The sequence below is a fragment of the Cetorhinus maximus genome, chromosome 8 (genome assembly GCF_964194155.1).
Source record: "Cetorhinus maximus chromosome 8, sCetMax3.hap1.1, whole genome shotgun sequence".
Classification (NCBI taxonomy): domain Eukaryota; kingdom Metazoa; phylum Chordata; class Chondrichthyes; order Lamniformes; family Cetorhinidae; genus Cetorhinus; species Cetorhinus maximus.
Genome location: NC_135886.1, coordinates 6,163,031 through 6,184,792, shown reverse-complemented (window position 1 = coordinate 6,184,792; position 21,762 = coordinate 6,163,031). Strand labels below are relative to the sequence as shown.

At 42.9% G+C, this 21,762-nt stretch overlaps 1 protein-coding gene across 1 annotated transcript; it reads right to left on the bottom strand.

The window, feature by feature from the left end:
• Positions 1 to 7,000: 7,000 nt before the first annotated feature.
• On the bottom strand, positions 7,001 to 14,763 carry LOC144683401 (small nuclear ribonucleoprotein E-like). The gene is made up of 5 exons (XM_078546380.1): positions 13,391 to 14,763; positions 11,529 to 11,555; positions 11,134 to 11,196; positions 10,140 to 10,218; positions 7,001 to 7,212 (listed from the first exon to the last, which is right to left on the bottom strand). The coding sequence occupies exons 1-5, from the start codon at positions 13,688 to 13,690 to the stop codon at positions 7,157 to 7,159; spliced, it is 525 nt and encodes a 174-aa protein (XP_078402506.1). The 5' UTR covers positions 13,691 to 14,763; the 3' UTR covers positions 7,001 to 7,156.
• Between the last annotated feature and the right edge of the window lie 6,999 nt (positions 14,764 to 21,762).

The following is a 21,762-nucleotide window of genomic DNA, read 5'->3' as shown; positions in this document are numbered from 1 at the left end:
AGTCTACTGCATTCGTTGCTCCCAATGCAGTTTCCTCTATATTGGAGAGACCAAACGCAGACTGGGCGACCGCTTTGCAGAACACCTTCGGTCTGTCCGCAAGAATGACCCAGACCTCCCTGTCACTTGTCATTTTAACACTCCACCCTGCTCTCTTGCCCACATGTCCGTCCTTGGCTTGCTGCAATGTTTCAGTGAAGCTCAACGCAAACTGGAGGAACAGCACCTCATCTTCCGACTAGGCACTTTACAGCCTTCCGGACTGAATATTGAGTTCAACAACTTTAGATCTTGAACTCCCTCCTCCATCCCCACCCCCTTTCCATTTCTCCCCCTTATCTTTTGTTTTTTCCAATAATTTATATAGATTTTTCTTTTCCCACCTATTTCCATTATTTTTAAATGTATTCCACCCATGGTTTATTTCACCCCAGCCCCACTAGAGCTATCTGTACCTTGCTCGTCCTGCTTTCCAATCTTAATTAGCACATTCCTTAGATAATATCACCACCATCAACACCTCTTTGTTCCTTTGTCTGTGACATCTTTTGGTTATCTCCTCCTATCACTGCTTGCTTGTCCCTACAACCACACCACCCCCCCCTCCCCCTTAAACCAGCTTATATTTCACCCCTTTCCTATTTCTACTTAGATCTGTTGAAGGGTCATGAGGACTCGAAACGTCAACTTTGTTCTTCTCCGCCGATGCTGCCAGACCTGCTGAGTTTTTCCAGGTATTTCTGTTTTTGTTTTGGACAGGTTAGGCCTGTATCCACTGGAATTTAGAAGAGTAGTCTCTAGGTTAATTGAAACCTTTAAGATCCTGAGGGGTCTTGACAGGGTGGATGTGGAGAGGATGTTCCTCTTGTGGAGAATCTGGAACTAGGGGTCACTGTTTAAAAATAAGGGGTCGCTCATTTAAGACAGAGATGAGGAGAAATTTTTTCTCTCAGAGGGTTGAGAGTCTTTGGAATTGTATTCTTCAAAAGGCAGTGGAAGCAGAGCCTTTGAATATTATTAAGGCAGAGCCAGAAACTTTCTTGATTAACAAGGGGATGAAAGATTATCGGTGGTAGGCAGGAATGTGGGGTTAAGGTTACATTCAGATCAGCCATGATCTTGTTGAATGGCAGAGCAGGCTCGAGGGGCTGAGTGGCGAACTCCTGCTCCTAATTCGTATGTAAACCACCCTCTCATCGTAGACCCTACTGATCCTCCACCTGGCTTTGATCTCCCTTGATGACAGTGGGCCCTTTTAAACCGTTTCCAGACTGGCCAAAGCCTCTGTATGGCCACCCAACATCAGCCTGGTCATCAAGACCATTCAGGCTGCAGCTCTGGTGCAGTTCAAACAATGACTCACTTTGTCGAGGAATATCGGCTGATTAAACTTGAATGCGGGCTTAAAGAACTCCATCTAGCGACGGCTATAGGTAAGGCTATTGATGGGCTCTGTGACTATGCACACGCTTAATAAAATAATAACTTGATATGTAATAGGTAATTAGCCATAGTCCAGAAAAGACCACAGGCACCTCTCTCCATTATGGAGGGAACACTAACATTGCATAAGCGTAATTTCTTCTGCACCGGATGTAGTAAGTACACTTGGTATTTAGAAAGGACACTGCTGCCCCCCAATGATAACAAACTCGTCCTGCACCTCAACTGTAACAAAAAAAATGGATCAGCACTTATGTTACTTTCATTTGTTATACCCTAACATTTGAGCCTCATTTAACGAATTCTATTGAAGTGAAGTGATTGCTGGTGATCGTTATCCCTTGATGACTCTGCTATGATCAATTTCATTGCAGTGTTGTCTTCTTATGATCAATCATATCAAGGTATCAGCTAAGTAATAGCACTTCTGCTTTTGAGTCAGGAGGGTGTAGGTTTAAGAGCCACCTGAGAATTCAAGCAGTACTGAAGGAGTGCTGTTATGTCAGAGGGCCTGTCTTTCACGAGACAATAAACCAAGGCCCCATCTACTCTTTCAGGCAGATGCAAAAGATCCCAAGGCGCTATTTGAAGAAAAGCTGGGGAGTTGTCCAACATTCAGGGTCAATTTTTGTTCCTCGATTATCATTAGAACAGGTCATCTACTCACACACCTCACTGTTGTTTGTAGGGCCTTGCTGTGTGCAAATTGGCTGCCATGTTTCCCTACATTATAAAAGTGACTACATTTCAAAAGAAGTACTTAATTGGAACTGATTGATGTCCTGGGATTGTGAAATGTAAGCTCATTCATTTCTTGTTATGTAACCAAACTCATTGATTCGAGTTCTATCTGTCCCATCATAGATAGCCATTAACAAGGCCACCTTTTCATCCCAAGTCCATCCTCAGCCCTTTTATCTACAAGTTCCCCTTCAACGGAGTCATCAATAGATGTTGGTCATATTTCATATATATGCTGATGACACAGTTCTACTTCTTGACAGTTACCTCTGTGCTTTTTGAACTACTTGTCTAATGTCATGAACGAATACCATGTCACGAATGAGCCAGAGTTTTCTTCCAATAACGTAAACACCAAGCTAACGTTCTGAATCATCTCCAGGACATTTATTTGGAGATTGGGAGGAAACCCATTCAGTTCCTTTATGTCTCTCATATCTATGCAAGTTCTCTCTTACCTTTGATGGTTCCACCCAGTTGTTCCTTGATATTCTTGACTGCGCTCTTAGCTGCTCTATTTTTAAAGCTGCCTCCAAGGTGCATGATTTTCTGGTTCAAGCCAAGCACTTCTTTGAGCTTTAACCTTCTCTGAAGTCCCAAGTCAACGCAAAAGCAGAATACATATCCCATGTCTGGAGAATTCTTCTAAGAATTCAACAAAGTATTTTGTGAAATGGGGTGATCGTATTCTCACCTTCAGCCTCCATCCTCTGAACTTTCCTCTTTTGTTTCTTCTAGGTTCCGTCGCCCAGTCTCCAACTCAGTTCCAGGATATCAAAATGGCAGCTCCTTCACTTTCTTGATTTTTTTTCCTTCCATCCATGATTTGCAGGCTTTTAAATTGCAAGCTTTTATCATTTAAACATGACTGCTTGATGTACCTTGCTTTCTCTTTTATTATTCCCAAACTTTGTTGGTTTTGCCCATCACCATTGTCTCTCAATTAGCGGCAACTGTTAAGAGGATATTTGGCCCCCGAATGAAACAGTACATTCCTTCAATATTCAGCTGATGACAGAAATATGTTTTACTATTTAAGCTACAGTGGAAAAAGACAGGTTCATGTTGGATACCTTCCACCCACTGAGAACGGCACTTACTGCACTGTAGTGTTCGTCTGCTTGGAGATTTTGTTGCATGGTTCATTAGCAATGACTAAAAATGCTTGAGGGAAAAGTTAAGGTGGCCTAAAAAAAATAGACCTGTAAAACCTTTCGCTGCATTTTTCAATGACACAATAGAAATGAGTGAGAACCCTTTAGATTCCCAATATTAGACAGCAGTAGCAATGATAAATAACTGTAGAATCAATATTACCTAGTGCAGCATACTCACTATACTCAAAATAAAAACAACTTTGTATTTCTATAAAAACAAAAAACTGCAGATGCTGGAAATCCAAAACAAAAACAGGAACAGAAATACCTGGAAAACCTCAGCAGGTCTGGCAGCATCGGCGGAGAAGAGCACAGTTGACGTTTCGAGTCCTCATGACCCTTCAACAGAACTAACTAAAAATAGGGAAGGGGTGAAATATAAGCTGGTTTAAGGGTGGGGGTTGTTGGGACAAGCAAGCAGTAATAGGAGATAACCAAAAGATGTCACAGACAAAAGAACAAAGAGGTGTTGAAGGTGGTGATATTATCTAAAAGAATGTGCTAATTAAGAGTGGAGAGCAGGAAAAGCAAGGTAGATAGCTCTAGTGGGGGTGGGGTGAAATAAGACTAAAAGGGCATAAAAGGTATAGATAAACGATATCTATCCACCTTCACACCTTCTCCCTCCCAGAAACATGATAGGGTCCCCCTTGTCCTCACTTATCACCCCACCAGCCTCCGCATTCAAAGGATCATCCTCCGCCATTTCCGCCAACTCCAGCATGATGCCATCACCAAACACATCTTCCCTTCACCCCCCGTGACGGCATTCCGTAGGGATGGTTCCCTCCGGGCACCCTGGTCCACTCCTCCATCACCCCCTACTCCTCAACCCCCACTTATGGCACCTCCCCATGCCCACGCAGAAGATGCAACACCTGCCCCTTCACTTCCTCTCTCCTCACCGTCCAAGGGCCCAAACACTCCTTTCAAGTGAAGTAGCATTTCCCCTAACTTAGTCTACTGCATTCGTTGCTCCCAATGCGGTCTCCTCTACATCGGAGAGACCAAACGCAAACTGGGCGACCATTTTACGGAACACCTGCGGTCTGTCCGCAAGAAAGACCCAGACCTTCCTGTCGCTTGCCATTTCAACACTCCACCCTGCTCTCTTGCCCACATGTCCATCCTTGGCCTGCTGCAATGTTCCAGTGAAGCTCAACGCAAACTGGAGGAACAGCACCTCATCTTCCGACTAGGCACTTTACAGCCTTCCGGACTGAATATTGAGTTCAACAATTTTAGATCTTCAACTCCCTCCTCCATCCCCACCCCCTTTCCGTTTCTTCCCCGTCCTTTTTGTTTTTTCCAATAATTTTTATAGATTTTTCTTTTCCCACCTATTTCCATTATTTTTAAATGTATTTCCACCTATCGTTTATCTATACCTTTTATGCCCTTTTAGTTTTATTTCACCCCACCCCCACTAGAGCTATCTGTACCTTGCTTTTCCTGCTCTCCACTCTTAATTAGCACATTCTTTTAGATATCACCACCTTCAACACCTCTTTGCTCTTTTGTCTGTGACATCTTTTGGTTATCTCCTATCACTGCTTGCTTGCCCCAACAACCCACCCCTTCTCTCTCCCCCGCCCCCCCTTAAACCAGCTTATATTTCACTCCTTTCCTATTTTTACTTTGTATTTCTATATATTGAGCAGCATTTAAATTCAGTTTCTGAATGTGCACTTTGTTTACTAGAGTCCATTTTATTTGCAGGCTCCATGCTAGCATAACATTTCCAGGAATTTACTTGTAATATATGTCCTGATTTTTCAATCCCCCCACATTAATACATTCTCGACATTTTATCAACTTAATCCTAAAAAAAATGAACTGCTTTAACAGCAAACTTCCCCGATGCAACTGTAGGAAATAGATTTACACAGGATCACTTCTGCAATTTCACATGATAGCAAGCTATTCAAACCCCGGGCACTAAGTAATTGTTCATCTTGCTTCCCTTTCTCCAGGGCAGTAAAGGGAATAAGGGTTGCTTTTGACACATTAGAACATTCGCTCTTATAAATATTCTCAACTTCAAATAGAGCACTGAGTTTAAGCCATGAAACTGCTGGGTACACAATATTCAGGAATCTCCCACGACCAGTTAAAATTGCAGATTCATATGCAGGATTAGTGCACATTGCATCAGCTGTATACATGGTCAAAGAGTATATTCTAAACTACTGGGAGCGAGGCAATACAATGTCATTATCTGAAATAAAGTGATTATGCCACATGTAAAGAAGGTGCCTGTCTTAATGACTGTGTCTAAAACGTGCCTGGGAGTTGACCTGCTAGCTGCATCTTGTCGTGGAGGGCAAAAAACAAACATAATACAGAAAGCTGTCTAGAGAGCAATTACTTTAGTGGGCAGACAGCAAGACTTCATTGTAGTCACAGCCTCATCTGAAACTAATCAAGTCAATTTTGATTGAACAAAAACTTGGGAGGAAACTTAACAGTCTACATCAGATATTAAAAAGGGTTCTATTGTTGCCAGAGGTTGAGAACAAAATGCAACTGCCAATAGACAGTTGTTCACGCCTCAGCTATTTGAATGGTTGCTTGTTGGGAAGATGAACTGTGCATTCCTTTGTTTCAAAAGGCAGGAAAATAAATAGGAACCAGCTCTGCATTACTTATGACACTGCCTATTCTATGCAAAAACGTTATTGCTACACAATTATTAATCAGACATTTAGTTCTACTGCAATATGAAGAATCTACAAGTTTTGTTTACGTTGAGAGTTGTACTGCTAGTTTCTGACTGGATTTATTTAAGTCTGAATGCAACAAAGAGATAATGATATTTTCTTCTTCCTGGAGTGGGCCAGGAGAGCACAGCAGGTAATCCATATAACCTCTGATGCAGTAGAAGGGCAACGGTCAACTTTGTCCCATACTATCCCCCACGTTGTGTCACGTGCAAGATTGTAAATTTCAGTTCAAAGGAGATGCTGAAATGCTTACAAAACCCATTCTTCCCACCAGAATCTCAAATTTGAGGTATTGGACCACTCAAATTACAATCGGCATACCATAAAAAGCTTTATCATGCTGCACTATAGAGTATCTTCTGTTGAAGGGTCATGAGGACTCGAAACGTCAACTCTTTTCTTCTCCGCCGATGCTGCCAGACCTGCTGAGTTTTTCCAGGTAATTCTGTTTTTGTTTTGGATTTCCAGCATCCGCAGTAGTTTTTTGTTTTTATCTTAAGAGTTTGTTGCCTGCAAATCCGCACATGCTAATAATGCCAACTGTACTATTAAAGTCTTAAGCTTTAGGCATTCTCGCACTTTTCTACACTAGGCTGAAGATGTTGACTGACACTCGGGTGTGATCCCAAGAGAACAGTGACCAACTATAGCCATGTAACTGCTGTTCTGGTCAAGATCATCTAAATTATTGGACGGAGAAATGGCCTATTTGGTTCCAATATTTGGTAGTCAGGCAAGAGAAAAAGCACTATATACTCTCACAAGGCAGTGAACTTCAGGCTATCATTTTAGGTGCTGTCCTAACATTTTTTTTCTTGGATCCAAATAGCATCTTAACGTTTGTGCTGGTAGTAATTGGAAATGATAGTTACAAACTTAAGTAAATGCGACTGTTTTGATCTTACGCTCAACTGTGATTAACAAGAAAGAATCGACGGTTATAAGACTTTTATTTCAGAAAATCACTGTAGCTAGGTACAAAAACGCATCACAACTTAATCTATTTACTAACACCAGTATCCCAAATGCTTATCAAAACAAGTTAGCAGTTTGCTATAGTGTAGACATAATGAGGTCCCAGTGAATCCATTCTTAACTGTGGACACTCTGTAGTAAGGTGATGTTGTCCCCTTTCAGCATAACACGGCCTGAAAGAGAGAAAAACTTGTAATATAAAAGCAGCCCTTGGTTAAAATGAGCGACCACTTCAGCACAGGTGGTCACCATTTGGCCTGCTGAGCCTGTGCTGGCTCTCTGCAAGAGCAACTTTGCGCGTCCCACTTCCCTACCCTTTCCCCATACGCCTATGTTTCCCTTCAGCGGCTCAGCCAATTTCCTTTTAACAGCCACAATTAAATCTGCCTCCACCAGCCTTTCAGGCATTGCATTCCAAATCATAAGCACTCGCTGCAGAAACATTTTTCCTCATGTCGCCTTTGGTTCCTTTGCCAATCACTTTAAATCTGCTCCCTGGTTCTTGACACTTACGCCAATAGGAACAGTCTCTCTCTAACGACTCTTTCCAGAGTAACTGAATGACCCCAAAGGTGCTGCCCCTGGACTTCTGTTTTCAGATCCACTGACTCAATGATTTAGGAACCAAAGCTGGGAAATGTAGTCGGTGTCAACTTGGGTCAGTTGGCAGCAACCTCTACACCCAAGACAGAAGGTTGTAGATTCAAATTCTCCTCTTAAAATTCAGCACAAAATCCGCTTTCCAAGGAGTGGGCATCGTTGGAGCTGCATTCTTTCAGGTGAGTTGTTAACCCATAGGTGCCATATCTGCTTGTTCAGGACACAAAAGATCCCACTGCACTGTTTGGAGAGCAGGAAAATCCAGTAATCTGGTCAGCATCTCTCCCTCAAAAGAACAGTGACTGGTTAGTCAACTCATTTGCTCTTTGTGGGATCTTGGATAATTAATTTTGGTCATGTGATACAGTCACTGTGAATAGGCAAACAAGAATTTGTTGGGACAATTCAAGGGTGCGAAAAGACACTGTGAATGGAAGTGCATTCAATTCCTTAGCTACAGGCGACAACCATTAAGCTCTGGTACAAGGAATAGTTCACAGGACTATTGTGCAAAATTCAGACATTGTGAGGTAAATTGAAATAATAGAACCAGCAGTTATTGATTCCCAATGGGGGTAATCAGACCCTTGTTTTGAGCTGTTTATTACACACTGACAAAAAACGTGGAAAAAAAAACGGCCCAGGATATTGAGGTGCTTCACAACCCATCAACTTAACTGACTGTAAATCGTGTAAGGGCACTCCGAGAGCACTACTCAACAAATGAGGCAGTTGGAATCCGCTTTGGGTGTGGTAAGCATGTTAGCCAGTAAATCAGAAGCTTTTCTTTGAACAGTAGCACGGGATCTTTTACCTGAACAGGGAAAGGGGAGCTCAGGTTAGTGCCTCACCCCAAGGGTGGCATCTCTCACACTGAAGCACTCTCTTAGAACGTAGACGTTTAAACGTTGTAACGTTTTAAATTGGAGTAGGACTTGAGCTCTCAACTTCTGACTCACTGGTGAAATTGCTACCAACTAAGCCAAGCTGATAAATGATTGTGAAAGGAAAGAGGTGTTAACAAAAGCCAGTGAGCTGGAAGTGAGAAGTGAAAGAACTTCTGCTTCAAGTATAAAATTTAGAATTAACACGAACATTTTAGCTGCCTGGCCAAGACAATGATGCAATGGGTTTTAAATCTCAAAAATGGCTGACAACACACATACTTCATTAAGTATCTGTAAGACTGTACCGGCTGTAGAGGTACACTGTGCACCCACTGGGTAGTTATTAAAGTATTTTTGATTTGTCATTCAACTAGTTCAATTGGTGATAAATCAAATTAAAATTTTGACAGCACAATATGACCAAATTTCAACAATTCAAAAGATAAAATCAAACCTTATAGACGAATTACACCAGGATGGAGTATTTGCTTCCTCAATTGTTACAACTTTTCCCCACTAAATGACTCATATCAGGGTAGATTTTCAGTGCATCTCCTCAACCCACTGTCTTCCTCTGCAGCAAATGCGGCAGAGACTGCCATGCCAGAGTGGGATGGTTTGAACACAGTTGACCACCATGGCGCAAACCATTGTCCTAGGAAGACTACCATTTTAATGTCTAGTGCCTTGACTAAATGAGCAAATGTCAGGGGACTATTTAACATCCCTGGGAGTGCAACACAATCACACCCAAATCCCTAAAATCTTTAATTCCTGTCCCAAGTTAGCAATTGGGAGCAGGAAGCTTTGCTGGCTTTCCCTTTTGTCAGCCTTGAGGAATTGAAACCAACTGTAATACTATACTGGTTGTGGTCAGTTGACTCAAGCGTTTCCCAGTATTATGTTATATCACTCAGTGCATTTACCACCAAGTTAAGCAGATCTATTGAAGTAGTTTTAGATGCTTATTACATCACAGCACTTTCACATTGCCATCTGACTGCAATCCAACAAGTCCACCTTAATTCATTCTTTTCTCAAAAGGATGAACTCTGTCAGATGCTGCAATGAGAGTTTAAGGAGAAAGCAGAGGAAAGAGAAAAGATGCAGTGCCTGAGAAAACTCGTCCTGACAAATCTTAAACAAGGATAAGCTTTTTACGCCTAATTTGTCATTGATAAAATAAAGACATACTTTAAGAGCAGGACCATGTTAACCATATTATGTCGCTGGACTAATAATCCAGAGGTCCAGGCTAATGCTCTGGGGACATGGGTTCAAATCCCACCACAACAGCTAGTGGAATTTAAATTCAGTTAATAAATCTGGAATATAAAGCTAGTCTCAGTGATGGTGATCATGACAACTATCATTGATTGTTGTAAAAACCCATCTGGTTCACCAATGTCCCTTAGGGAAGGAAATCTGCCATCCTTACCTGGTCTGGCCTACATGTGACCCCAGACCCACAGCAGTGCGGTTGACTGTTAACTGCCCTCTGAAATGGCCTAGCAAGCCACTCAGTTTAAGGGCAATTAGGGATGGGCAACAAATGCTAAGTCTTGTCAGTGACGCCCACATCCCATGAAAGAATAATAAACAAACCCACTTACCCAATGGTTTTCTTGATTTTGATTTCATGTGAATTTCCTCTGCATCATCCAAAACAAGGTTCATATATTCATCAAATCCCTAAGATTAAAAAAAAGACATGAATTACTTTCTACAACAGCTGGCACTGTCACTTGCCAAGCTCAGAGCAGAGGATAAATCATAAACCAAGATCCAAATGCACAGTAACCTCAGGCTAAGAAGGTATCAGCCATGCACCAGTATTGTGCAATAAACTACAGGTAATAGGTTTTATTTAAAATAGACTTCTGTAGCTAGAGTATAGACTCAGCAGAAGCCTGTAGAAAAGGTGTTGGAATAGATTCTTACTAATTGCGTGCAATATGCCTTTTCTTATGTGCCATCTCCTCTTACACCCCAATGAGGTAAATGATCAGGTTTTAAGTCAAACATAAGCTAATCTTGAATTTCACCAGTGTTTGAGATCGTCCTATTAATCTTTTTTTCCATGAAAAAAGAAATCCAGTAGCTTGCCATTGATTTCATGAAGAGCACAACTACACAAATTAAAAACTACAAATGGTAGAAATGCATGCACCTGTTAGCAACTGCAGAGAAACCACAAATTAATGCCCCCAGTTTAGACAACCTATCTTTTCAGATGCTCACTGACCTTCTCTATCTTTCTACCATTTTCTACCAATGCAGCCCTGCAGCCAACTTCTGGAAGGCAGAAAAAGCTGTTCCTTTCAAGGATGCATTCCTTGATGGCCAGTATAAGGTTAGGCCTTATGCTTGGATCAAAAGGGTGGGTAAGTGAAAGTTTAAACCACCACTCTGTCTTGTATCTGCATCTATGGAAAAAAGGATACACCACAAAATAACTGGAATCACATTTAGAGTGAACAATTGGTGGTTACCTTCATTTGGTGCATCATCGGGCTTTCTGGTTAGCTCTTAGCCAAAACAGTCTATTCTGCTTTCCACAATCCAGTTAACAACACATCAGGCCTACAGCTTATATTTCATACTTACAATTATACAGCCTTCTATCCTCATGTTGACTTGCTCATATAACCATACTTGGATCCTGGATCGCTAGAGTAAAGAAAAAGGTATTTTAAGCTAGGAACAAATTATTGAGAGATATTTGAATCCCTATTAGAATAAAACAACATCCCTAAACAGTGCAGTGCAACCTCATTAATGAACTGAAGAGTCAAGTCTAGATGTTGTGCTTAAGTCTCTGGAATGAAGTTTGAACTCATGACATCTAACTCAGGCAAGAGGGTTGCCATGGAGCCTTGGTCTTTGCTGAACTAATGCAGCAAAGTTATTAATGAGCTGCATTTACTTATCAGGTGCAACAATTAAACATCAACACAAAGCTTAATTATACAAAAGATTAAAATTAAATGACATGTACTTACATTTTGAAGATATCTGAAAATAAGATTCTGTTGCACTTCCAGTTAAGGAACATGGGCACATACAAGTTATACAGTAAACAGCTCTATAGTAAAATTTGTATATACCTAACATGCCCTCTACAACCAATCCGTGGTATGGTCACCACTCTAATGCAATTATATAAATGTTACCTCCAAATTGCTTACACAGCTCATGACCCATTTTGACTATAACCTTCCCCAAAATGGCCATTATTTGTGTTTCTCAAGTGAGCGGGGGCAACCTATTCAATTACAAAGACCGTCATAAACTCAACGTTACCCTAACCCAACATCCACAAACCCAGGAGTGCCTTCTGGAAATGTGTATCAGGAAGAGGAACCCAGATTGATTTCTTCTCCTGACCCAGAGGAATTAAATTCAGCTGTTGCGTCTATGTCTGCCTCTGTCCAAGATCAGCAAACTTAGAATGTTCCTGATTTGTATTGGACAACTACTCCACCATCTGGGTGAGATTCTGCCCTGAGACTTAACACATTTATTAGTGCCTGAATCTAATCTAATTGATAGTTTTAGATTTGTTACATTTACAAAAAATCCTTATCTAGCAACTTCCAAGCCCACATTTATCATAGAAACTGCCCAAGTAAATGCATCAACATAGAAACTGCCCGAGTAAATGAGTCAACATTATAAATATCTATACCTATCTCTTGTGGTGCCTTCACTGAGAGGAAAGGAGGCTACAACTACAGGGCAATACTCTTATATGGGAATTTGCCTTGATAAACATAGGTATGGGAAGTTATAATGGTAATAAACTGACTTTGAAACAATGCAATTAATTACATCTGCATTCCTTGTTTCATTCACTCAATGGCACTTAACCTCACTTCATCGAAAGCCTATGCACCCCATTCATCCATTGTCCCTGCGCCCATTGACCTATATTTGGCTCTCAGTCAAGCGATGATTCCATTTTAAAACTCTTGTTCTTGTTTTCCAGTCCCTCCATGGCCTTTTCTCTCCTTGTATGTCATATTGGCCAGCCGTACAATCTCGGAGATCTTTGCCCTCATCCAATTCAAACCTCCACTGTATCTCTGATTTTTAACTGCTCCGGCGTGGGTGGCTGTGCCTTCAAGCTGCCTGCATCCTAAAAATCCGGAGTTACCTTGCTAAGCATCTCTTACCTCCTTTAAGGCACTCCTTAAAACCTACTCCTCTGACCGAGGGTTTGGCCACCTGACCTAACACCTCACATGGCTTGGAGGCAACTGTTGTCCTATAACGCTGCTCTGAAGCGCCTTGAGGTATCTCACTGCGTTAAATGCGCTATTTAAATGCAAACTGTACTCGGTTAGGACTCGCCATGTGCAGTGCAACAGCCGAGGGACCAGTGAACATAAAAAAAGTTATTTTATACTGAAAGACCAACTACGCCTCTCGTCCCCAACTAGAACATTCCCCATGCTGCGGATCGGGTTACTTAACATTAATCCCCCTCCCCAGCTCCAGCTAGTCTCCGAGGAGCTGGGGAGACGCTCATTCAACAAAAGAATATTTTAATGTCCCCGGCTTCTGCCTGGAAATGGGGGTGGAAGAGGCGGCGGTGAGGAGCCGCTCACCACCGGCGAGGGCCTCCATTATACAGCGAGAGGCCCCTCCCCGAGGCACAGGGACAAAGTGTGTGCAGCCGACGACGACGCCGCCGCCCCTACCCACCCACCCGGGCCCGGTCAGAGGCAGACCCCGGGGCCCAGGCTTCAAGTTCGGCGCCCGGGCCTCCGGCTCTGACCGCGTTCCTCAGGCCCGGCTCCCCCGCTCGCTCCGTCCACCACCACCCCCCCTCCTCTTCCTCCTCCTCCCCGGTGAAGGATACGATGGGCTGCACCATCACTTTCTGCACTTTCTGAGCCTGCCCGCGGTACGCCATGTCGCCGGCTCCGTCCCCACAGGAACAGCAGCGAGGAAACAAAATGGCGGCCCACGCTTTCTCCCGCCGCGCCGCGCCGCGACCTCTGACCCCTCCTCCCCGCGCGCGGGCTTCTGGGACGGGGAGAAGCGGGCGGAAGGGGGGCTCTCGTGGCCTCTGACCAACCCCGCCCTCCCCATCGCTCGCTGCCATGCCAACCAGATGGAGGCGGGGCGTGCTCCAGGTGACCGGCGCCAGGTGGCACATTTAACTGACAGGGGGTCCCCAACCCTCCAGGATTGGTCTGGAGTCTCCAGGAATTGAAGATCAATCTCCAGGACACTGGTGTGTGCAATCCTGGAGAAAAATCATCAGGACAGTAAGAATTTTTTTTGTTTTGTGATTAACTTTGAACATTTCTCTTCACCAAATATTTAAAATATTGAAAACAAAAACAAAAATACCTGGAAAAACTCAGCAGGTCTGGCAGCATCTGCGGAGAGAGGAACACAGTTAACGTTTCGAGTCCGTATGACTCTTCAACAGAACTAAGTAAAAATAGAAAAGAGGTGAAATATAAGCTGGTTTAAGGGAGGGGGGCGGGGGGGTTGAGACAAGTAGAGCCAGTGATTAAAATTTAAGTATTTAAAATATTGAAAATAGGAACAAAAAGGCTATTTGGCAGATGGTCAAGCATCATCCAATTGGGTAAGCAGTCTTTTTTTCATTCATTTAGGGGATGTAGGCGTCACTGGCTAGGCCAGCATTTATTGCCACCCCCGATTGCCCTTTAGAAGGTGTTGGTGTGCAGCCTTCTTGAGTCACTGTAATCCATGTGGTGCAGGAAGGGGAGGCCACGATCTTGAGCCAGTGACAGTTAAGGAATATAATTCCAAGTCAGGGTGGTGTGTGAATTGAAGGGGAACATGCAGGTGGTGGTGTTTCCATGCATCTGCTGCCCTTGTCCTTCTAGATGGTAGAGGTTTCAAGTTTGGAAGGTGCTGTCAAAGGAGGCTTGGTGAGTTGCTGCAGTGCATCTTGTGAATGGTACACACTGCTGCTACTGCACGCCAGTGGTGGATGGTGTGCCAATAAAGTGGGCTGCTTTGGCCTGGATGGTGTCAAGCTTCTTGAGTGTTGTTGGAGCTGCACTCATCCAGGCAAGTGGAGAGTATTCCATCACACTCCTGACTTGTGGTGGACAGGCTTTGGGAAGTCAGAACCTGAATTGCTTGCTACAGAATTCCTAGCCTCAGTTTTAATATGGCTGGTCAAGTTCAGTTTCTGGTCAATGGTAACCCCATTGGCCCATCAAGTCTGCTGCACCGTTCAATGAGATCATGGCTGATCTGATAATCCTCACCTCCAATTTCCTGCCTTTTCCCCTTCACCCTTGATTTCCTTACTAATTGAAAATCCATCCATCTCAGCCTTGAATGTACTTAACGACCCAGCCTCTACAGCCCTCTGCGGTAAAGAATTCCACCGATTCACTACCCTCTGAGAGAAGAAATTCCTCCTCATCTCTGTCTTAAATGGGCGACCCCTTACTCTGAGATTATGCCATCTGGTCTGAGACTCTCGATAAAGTCACCTCTCATTCTTCTAAACTCCAATGAGTACAGGCCCAACCTACTCAACCTCTCCTCATAAGAAAATCCCTCCATACCCGGAATCAAACGATTGAACCTTCTCTGGACTGCCTCCAATGCCAGTATATCTTTCCTTAGATAAGGGAACCAAAACTGTTCACAGTATTCTAGGTGTGGTCTAACTAGTGCCTTGTATAGTTTTAGCAAGACTTCCCTATTTTTATACTCCATTCCCTTTGAAATAAAGGCCAACATTCCATTTGCCTTCCCTATTACCTGCTGAGCTTGTATGCTAGATTTTGTGATTCATGTATGAGGACTCCCAAATCCTTCTGTGCCACAGCTTGCTGCAGTCTTTCTCCATTTAAATAATATTCAGCTCCTCTATTCTTCCTGCCAAAGTGCATAACCTTACATTTTCCCACATTATATTCCCTCTGCCAAGTTTTTGCCCACTCATTTAACCTGTCTATATCTTTCTGTAGACTCTTTGTGTCATCCTCACCACTTGCCTTCCCATCTATTTTGTGTCATCTGCAAACTTGGTGATAGTACATGCACCTCCCTCATCCAAGTCATTAATATATATTGTAAATAATTGTGGCCCCAGCACTGATCCCTGTGGCACTCCACTAATTACAGGTTGCCATCCTGAAAATGTCCCCCTTATTTAGCAGGTACAAGGGAAGCAAATCAGGCAAGGCATTAGTGGAGTACAGACAGTGCAGGGTGGAGCTTAAGAAAGCAATTTGGAGACCAAAGAGGGGATATGAGAAAGCTCTGGTAAAAGTAGGGAAAATCCCAAGATATTCTATAAGTATATCAATGGGAAGAGGATAACCAAGGAAAGAGTAGGGCCCATAAGGGACCAAGGGGGCAATCTATGGGTGGAGCCAGAGGACATTGCCAGAGTGTTGAATGAATACTTCACGTCCGTCTTCACCCAAAAGAATGAGGATGAAGGCTTCGAACTCAGGGAGAGAGACTGCGAGGTTCTTAAGCAAATTGATATAGGGAGTGACAAGGTATTGGAGGTGTTGGCAGGCTTAAAAGTGGACAAATCTCCAGGTCCAGATGATTTGTGTCCCAGACTGCTGAGGGAGGCAAGGGAGGAGATTGCAGGGGCTCTGACCCAAATTTTTAATTCCTCTCTGGCCACAGGGGAGGTGCCAGAGGACTGGAGAACAGCTAATGTGGTTCCGCTATTTAAGAAGGGTTGTAGAGATAAGCCAGGGAACTACAGGTCAGTGAGGCTCATGTCAGTGGTAGGGAAACTATTGGAGAAAGTTCTGAAGGAGAGAATCTATCTCCACTTGGAGAGGCAAGGTTTGATCAGGGATAGTCAGCGTGGCTTTGTCAGAGGGAGGTCATGCCTAACAAATTTGATTGAAGTTTTTGAGGAGGTGACCATAAGACCATAAGACATAGGAGCAGAAATTAGGCCATTCGGTCCATCGAGTCAGCTCCGCCATTCAATCATGGCTGATAAGTTTCTCAACCCCATTCTCCCACCTTCGCCCCGTAACCTTTGATCCCCTTACCAATCAAGAACCTATCTATCTTGGTCTTAAATACACTCAATGACCTGGCCTCCACAGCCTTCTGTGGCAATGAATTCCATAGATTCACCACTCCCTGGCTAAAGAAGTTTCTCAATTTGACCAGGTGTGTAGATGAGGGTAGTGCAGCTGATGTAGTTTATATGGATTTCAGCAAAGCCTTTGACAAGGTCCCACATGGGAGACTTATAAAGAAGGCAAATGCACATGGGATACAGGGTAATTTGATAAGGTGGATTCAAAATTGGCTTAGTTGTAGAAGGCAGAGGGTGATGACAGAAGGATGCCTTAGTGACTGGAAGCCAGTGTCCAGTGGCGTATCACAGGGATCTGCGCTCAGTCTCCTATTATTTGTCATTTATATAAACGACATAGATGACAATGTGGGGGGTAGGATTAGTAAGTTTGCGGATGACACAAAGATTGGCCGGGTGGTTAACAGAGAGATTGAGTGTCTTGGGCTACAGGAAGATATAGACGGGATGGTCAAATGGGCAGATAAGTGGCAGATGGAATTTAACCCTGAAAAGTGTGAGGTGATACACTTTGGAAGGAGTAATTTGACAAGGAAGCATTCAATGAACGGCATGGCACTAGGAAGTTCTGAGGAACAAAGGGACCTTGGCGTGTGTGTCCATAGATCTCTGAAGGCGGAGGGGCATGTTAGTGGGGTGGTGAAAAAGGCATATGGGACACTTGCCTTTATCAATCGAGGCATAGATTACAAAAGTAGGGAGGTCATGTTGGAGTTGTATAGAATCTTGGTGAGGCCACAGCTGGAGTACTGTGTGCAGTTCTGGTCGCCACATTATAGGAAGGATGTGATTGCACTGGAGGGGGTGCAGAGGAGATTCACCAGGATGTTGCCTGGGATGAAACATTTAAGTTATGAAGAGAGGTTGGATAGACTTGGGTTGTTTTTGTTGGAGCAGAGAAGACTGAGGGGCGACCTGATCGAGGTGTACAAGATTATGAGAGGCATGGACAGGGTGGATAGGGAGCAGCTGTTCCCCTTAGTTGAATGGTCAGTCACAAGGGGACATAAGTGCAAGGTGAGGGGCAGGAGGTTTAGTGGGGATGTGAGGAAAAACTTTTTTACCCAGAGGGTGGCGATGGTCTGGAATTTACTGCCTGGGAGGGTGGTGGAGGCGGGTACTTTAAAAAGTACCTGGATGAGCACTTGGCATGTCATAACATTCAAGGCAATGGACCAAGTGCTGGTAAATGGGATTAGGTAGGTAGGTCAGGTGTTTCTCATGTGTCGGTGCAGACTCGATGGGCCGAAGGGCCTCTTCTGCACTGTAATTCTGTGATATCCCAACTCTCTGTTTTCTATTAGTTAACCAATCCTCTACCCATGCTAATATACTACCCCGAATACCATAGGCTCTTATCTTATTAAGTAGCCTTATGTTTGGGAATCCAAATATCTTACATCTACTGGTTCCCTTTATCTATCCTGCTTGTTACCTCCTCAAAGACTTCCCCTTAATGAAGCCATGCTGACTCTGCTTGATTATATTATGCATTTCTAAATGCTCTGCTTTTACATCCTTTATAATAGACTCTAACATTTTCCCAATGACTGATGTTAAACTAACTGGCCTATAGTTACCTGTTTTTTGTCTCCCTCCCTTTTTGAAAAAGGGTGTTACTGTTACGATCCCAGCTGATGTTACCCCAGGACAAGCCTGCTCCCAGAGTGGAACCCAGCTTGTTAGATCCTAACTTTTATTTGTCTGTTTAGATACATGGAGAGTAGCTACTGAACAGAGTCACTGGAGTCAGCTAATGAACTTTTAACAAAAGAATAAAACATTTATTCAACAAGAAAAGATGGAACGATATTACAATACTCCTTCACTCACAACTATACCTTTACAGATGTAAACAGATTTGTAAGTTACAAAAGCTAACTTATACTCTAATGGACACAGTAAGTACATGTCCATGTAAACATATGGCACCGTTTGGTCAGACTCACCACACTCTGAAATCAAGCGACACATGCCACCTCAACCAGATGCTATGGATCTCTCCTCAACTCCCCCCAGATGCTTGTCACACCATGAACCAACCAGTTTCACTGAATTCCATCCTTCACATGAGAGTTTCCAATTTCCACTCTCCAAGAACTTGCCTTGGAATCTTCCCCCAAACCAATGCTTTCTCTCAGACACCTTCCGCAAGGTTTTTGAACTCTCCTTATATTCCTCTTCCCTAGGTCACCACAAGCATGCAAGCTGTCTTCCAGTCACAGTCTCTCTGACTCAGCCGTCAACAGTACACCACTGTTTCACATGCCCATAGTAAAGAGTTATAGACCTTCAGTTGTTTCTTTGGACCTTCTTGCCTCTCGCAAGCTGTTCTCACTTTAAATCTGCTTTCTGCAGCTTTTGTCTCTTTAAATCTGAAGCATGGAGCCTTTCTCTCTGCCCCTCACTCTTAACTTCACTTAACAGGATCTTTTCCCAGGTTCTTGTCCTTCCTTTGACTAGAAGGTCTTCTTTGGACTTTCCCCTTTTCCACTCCCCTGGATTTTTGGAGTTTTTCTTTATCTTCGGACTAGCTATCTGTCCCCTTTGCTCCAGTCTCTCCTGGCATCAACATTCAGAACCAACTACACTCAGCTTTCAAAGCAACTGTTGTTTTTCTTCTTGTGCGTGTGTGTGTGTGTGTCTGTGGGAGGGACCTGCCTCTCTGGGCCCCTGTTGCTAGGCAACAGTCCAATCCTTCTACCCTTGTATGTTTACCTTCTCTTTAGGAGTCCTAAAACTCATTAGAAATGCAAGCACATTTTTAAAGTGAAACTAAAACTCCATTTGACCTTTCTTAAGGCACAGATACAGAAATACAAATCAAACTTAAACTTTAAAGCTGAAACTCTTTCCTCACACCCATGAATATCAATATAACTTACTTAAACTATCTCTATTTCCTAACAATTACATTGGCAGTTTTCCAATCCTCCGGGACTTTTCCACAATCTAAGGATTCTTGGAAGATTAAGACCAGTGCATCCACCATCTCTATAGCTACTTCCTTTAATATCCTAGAATGCAACCCATCAGGTCCAGGGAACTTATCAGCCATTAGCCTCAACAGTTTCCCTGGTAATTTTTCTCTAGTGATTGTTATTGTATTTATTTCTTCCCTCCCCACCTTTTGCCCCTTGATTATTTAGTATTTTTGGAATGCTATTAGTGTTTTCTACCGTGAAGAGTGATGCAAAGTGTTTATTCAACTCCTCCGCCATTTCCTGATTCCCATTATTATTTCCCCAGTCTCATTCTCTTAAGGGGCCTATGTTCACTTTAGTCTCTCTCTTCCTTTTTATATTTAAAGAAGCTCTTACTGTCCCATTTTCATATTACTTTCTAGTTTACCCTCAAAGTTTATTTTCTCCCTCTTTATATATATATATATATTTTTTTGGTTATCTTTTGTTGGTTTTTAAAACGTTCCCACCCTCTGACTTACCACTAATCTTTGCCATATTGTATGTTTTTTCTTTCAATTTGATACAATCCTTAACTTAATTGGTTAACCATAGTTGGCTTATCCCCTTCCTTATCCTTCTTCCTTACTGGGATATATCTTTGTTGTGAGTCATGAACTATTTTCTTAAATGTCTGCCATTGTTCATCAACTGTCTTTTCCGATGAACTCCTTTCCAAGTCCACTCTAGCCAACTCTGCTCTCATTCCTTTGTAATTACCCTTAAGTTTAGCACAGTTGTTTCCGACCCAAGTTTCTCACTCTCAAACTGAATGCTAAATTCTACCAGGTTATGGTCCTTGTTTCCTAGGGGATCTTTTACTCTGAGATCATTTATTAAACCTGCCTCATTACACATTACCAGATCCAAAATGGCCTAAATCCTGGTTGGATCCACAACATATTGTTCTAGGAAACTGTCCCAAAAACACTCTTATGAATTCTTGCTCGTGGCCACCTTTACCAATTTGATTTTTCCCTATCTGCATGAAGATTAAAGTCACCCATGATTAATGTACTGCCTTTTTGTAACATGCCCTCATTATCTCCTGATTTATTCTCTGTCCTACAGTATAGCTACGGTCAGGGTGCATATAGATTACTCCCACCAGTGTCTTCTTCCCCTTGTTATTTCTTACCTCCATCCATATGGATTCTACATACTCCGATCCAAGATCATTTCTTGCTGTCGTACTTATTCCATCTTGTACTAACAAGGCTACCCCACCACCCTTTCTGCCTGTCCTTTTAAAAAGTCACATTTAGTGACTTTTTAGAATATTCAGTTCCCAGCTTTGATCTCCTTGTAACCATGTTTGTGTAATGGCTATAAGATCATACCCATTACCTCTATTTGTGCCGTTAATTCATTTATCTTGTTCCAAATACAGTGTGCATTGAAATAAAGAGCCATTAATTCTGCCTTTTTACCATATTTTTCCCTTTTGACCCTATTTGCTGCTTTTTTTAATGTTTGGACACTCTGTCCCTTCCTGGGAATCATTACCTAAATAGGATGTTGATCGTGGGGTAATCAGCAATAGTAATGCCATTTAACGTCAGGGGGTGATGGTTAGATTCTCTCGTTGGAGATGGTCATTGCCTGGTACTTGTGTGGCACAAATGTTACTTGCCACTTATCAGCCCAAGTCTGAATATTGCCCAGGTTTTGTTGCACATGGACATTGGCTGCCTCAGTATCTGAGTCACAAATGGTGCTGAACATTGCACAATCATCTGCAAACATCTCTACTTCTGACCTTATGACGGAGGAAACATCATTGATGAAGCAGCTGAAAAAGGTTGGGTCTAAGACACTACCCTGAGGAACTCCTGCAGCAGTGTCTTGGGACTGAGATGACTGACTTCCAACAACCACAGCCACCTTCCTTTGTGCTCCAACCAGCAGGGAGCTTGCCATTGACTCATTTTGCTCAGGGTCAAATGCTGCCTTGATGTTAAGGACAGTCAGGAACATGATGTTGAGGTAGTTCAGCCTTGATCTCACAACGGCAGAGCAGGCTCATGGGGCCATATAGCCTACTCCTTCTCCTACAAATGAAGAAATTGGGAAAAGGGTTGAAACTCAAACATTTGGTTAGGTTTCTCCTCACATACTGTAGTCTACAGGGTACATTGTGATTTTCAAGTACAGTAGAACCACCCAAAGTGGTCAGTTAGAAAAAGCAGT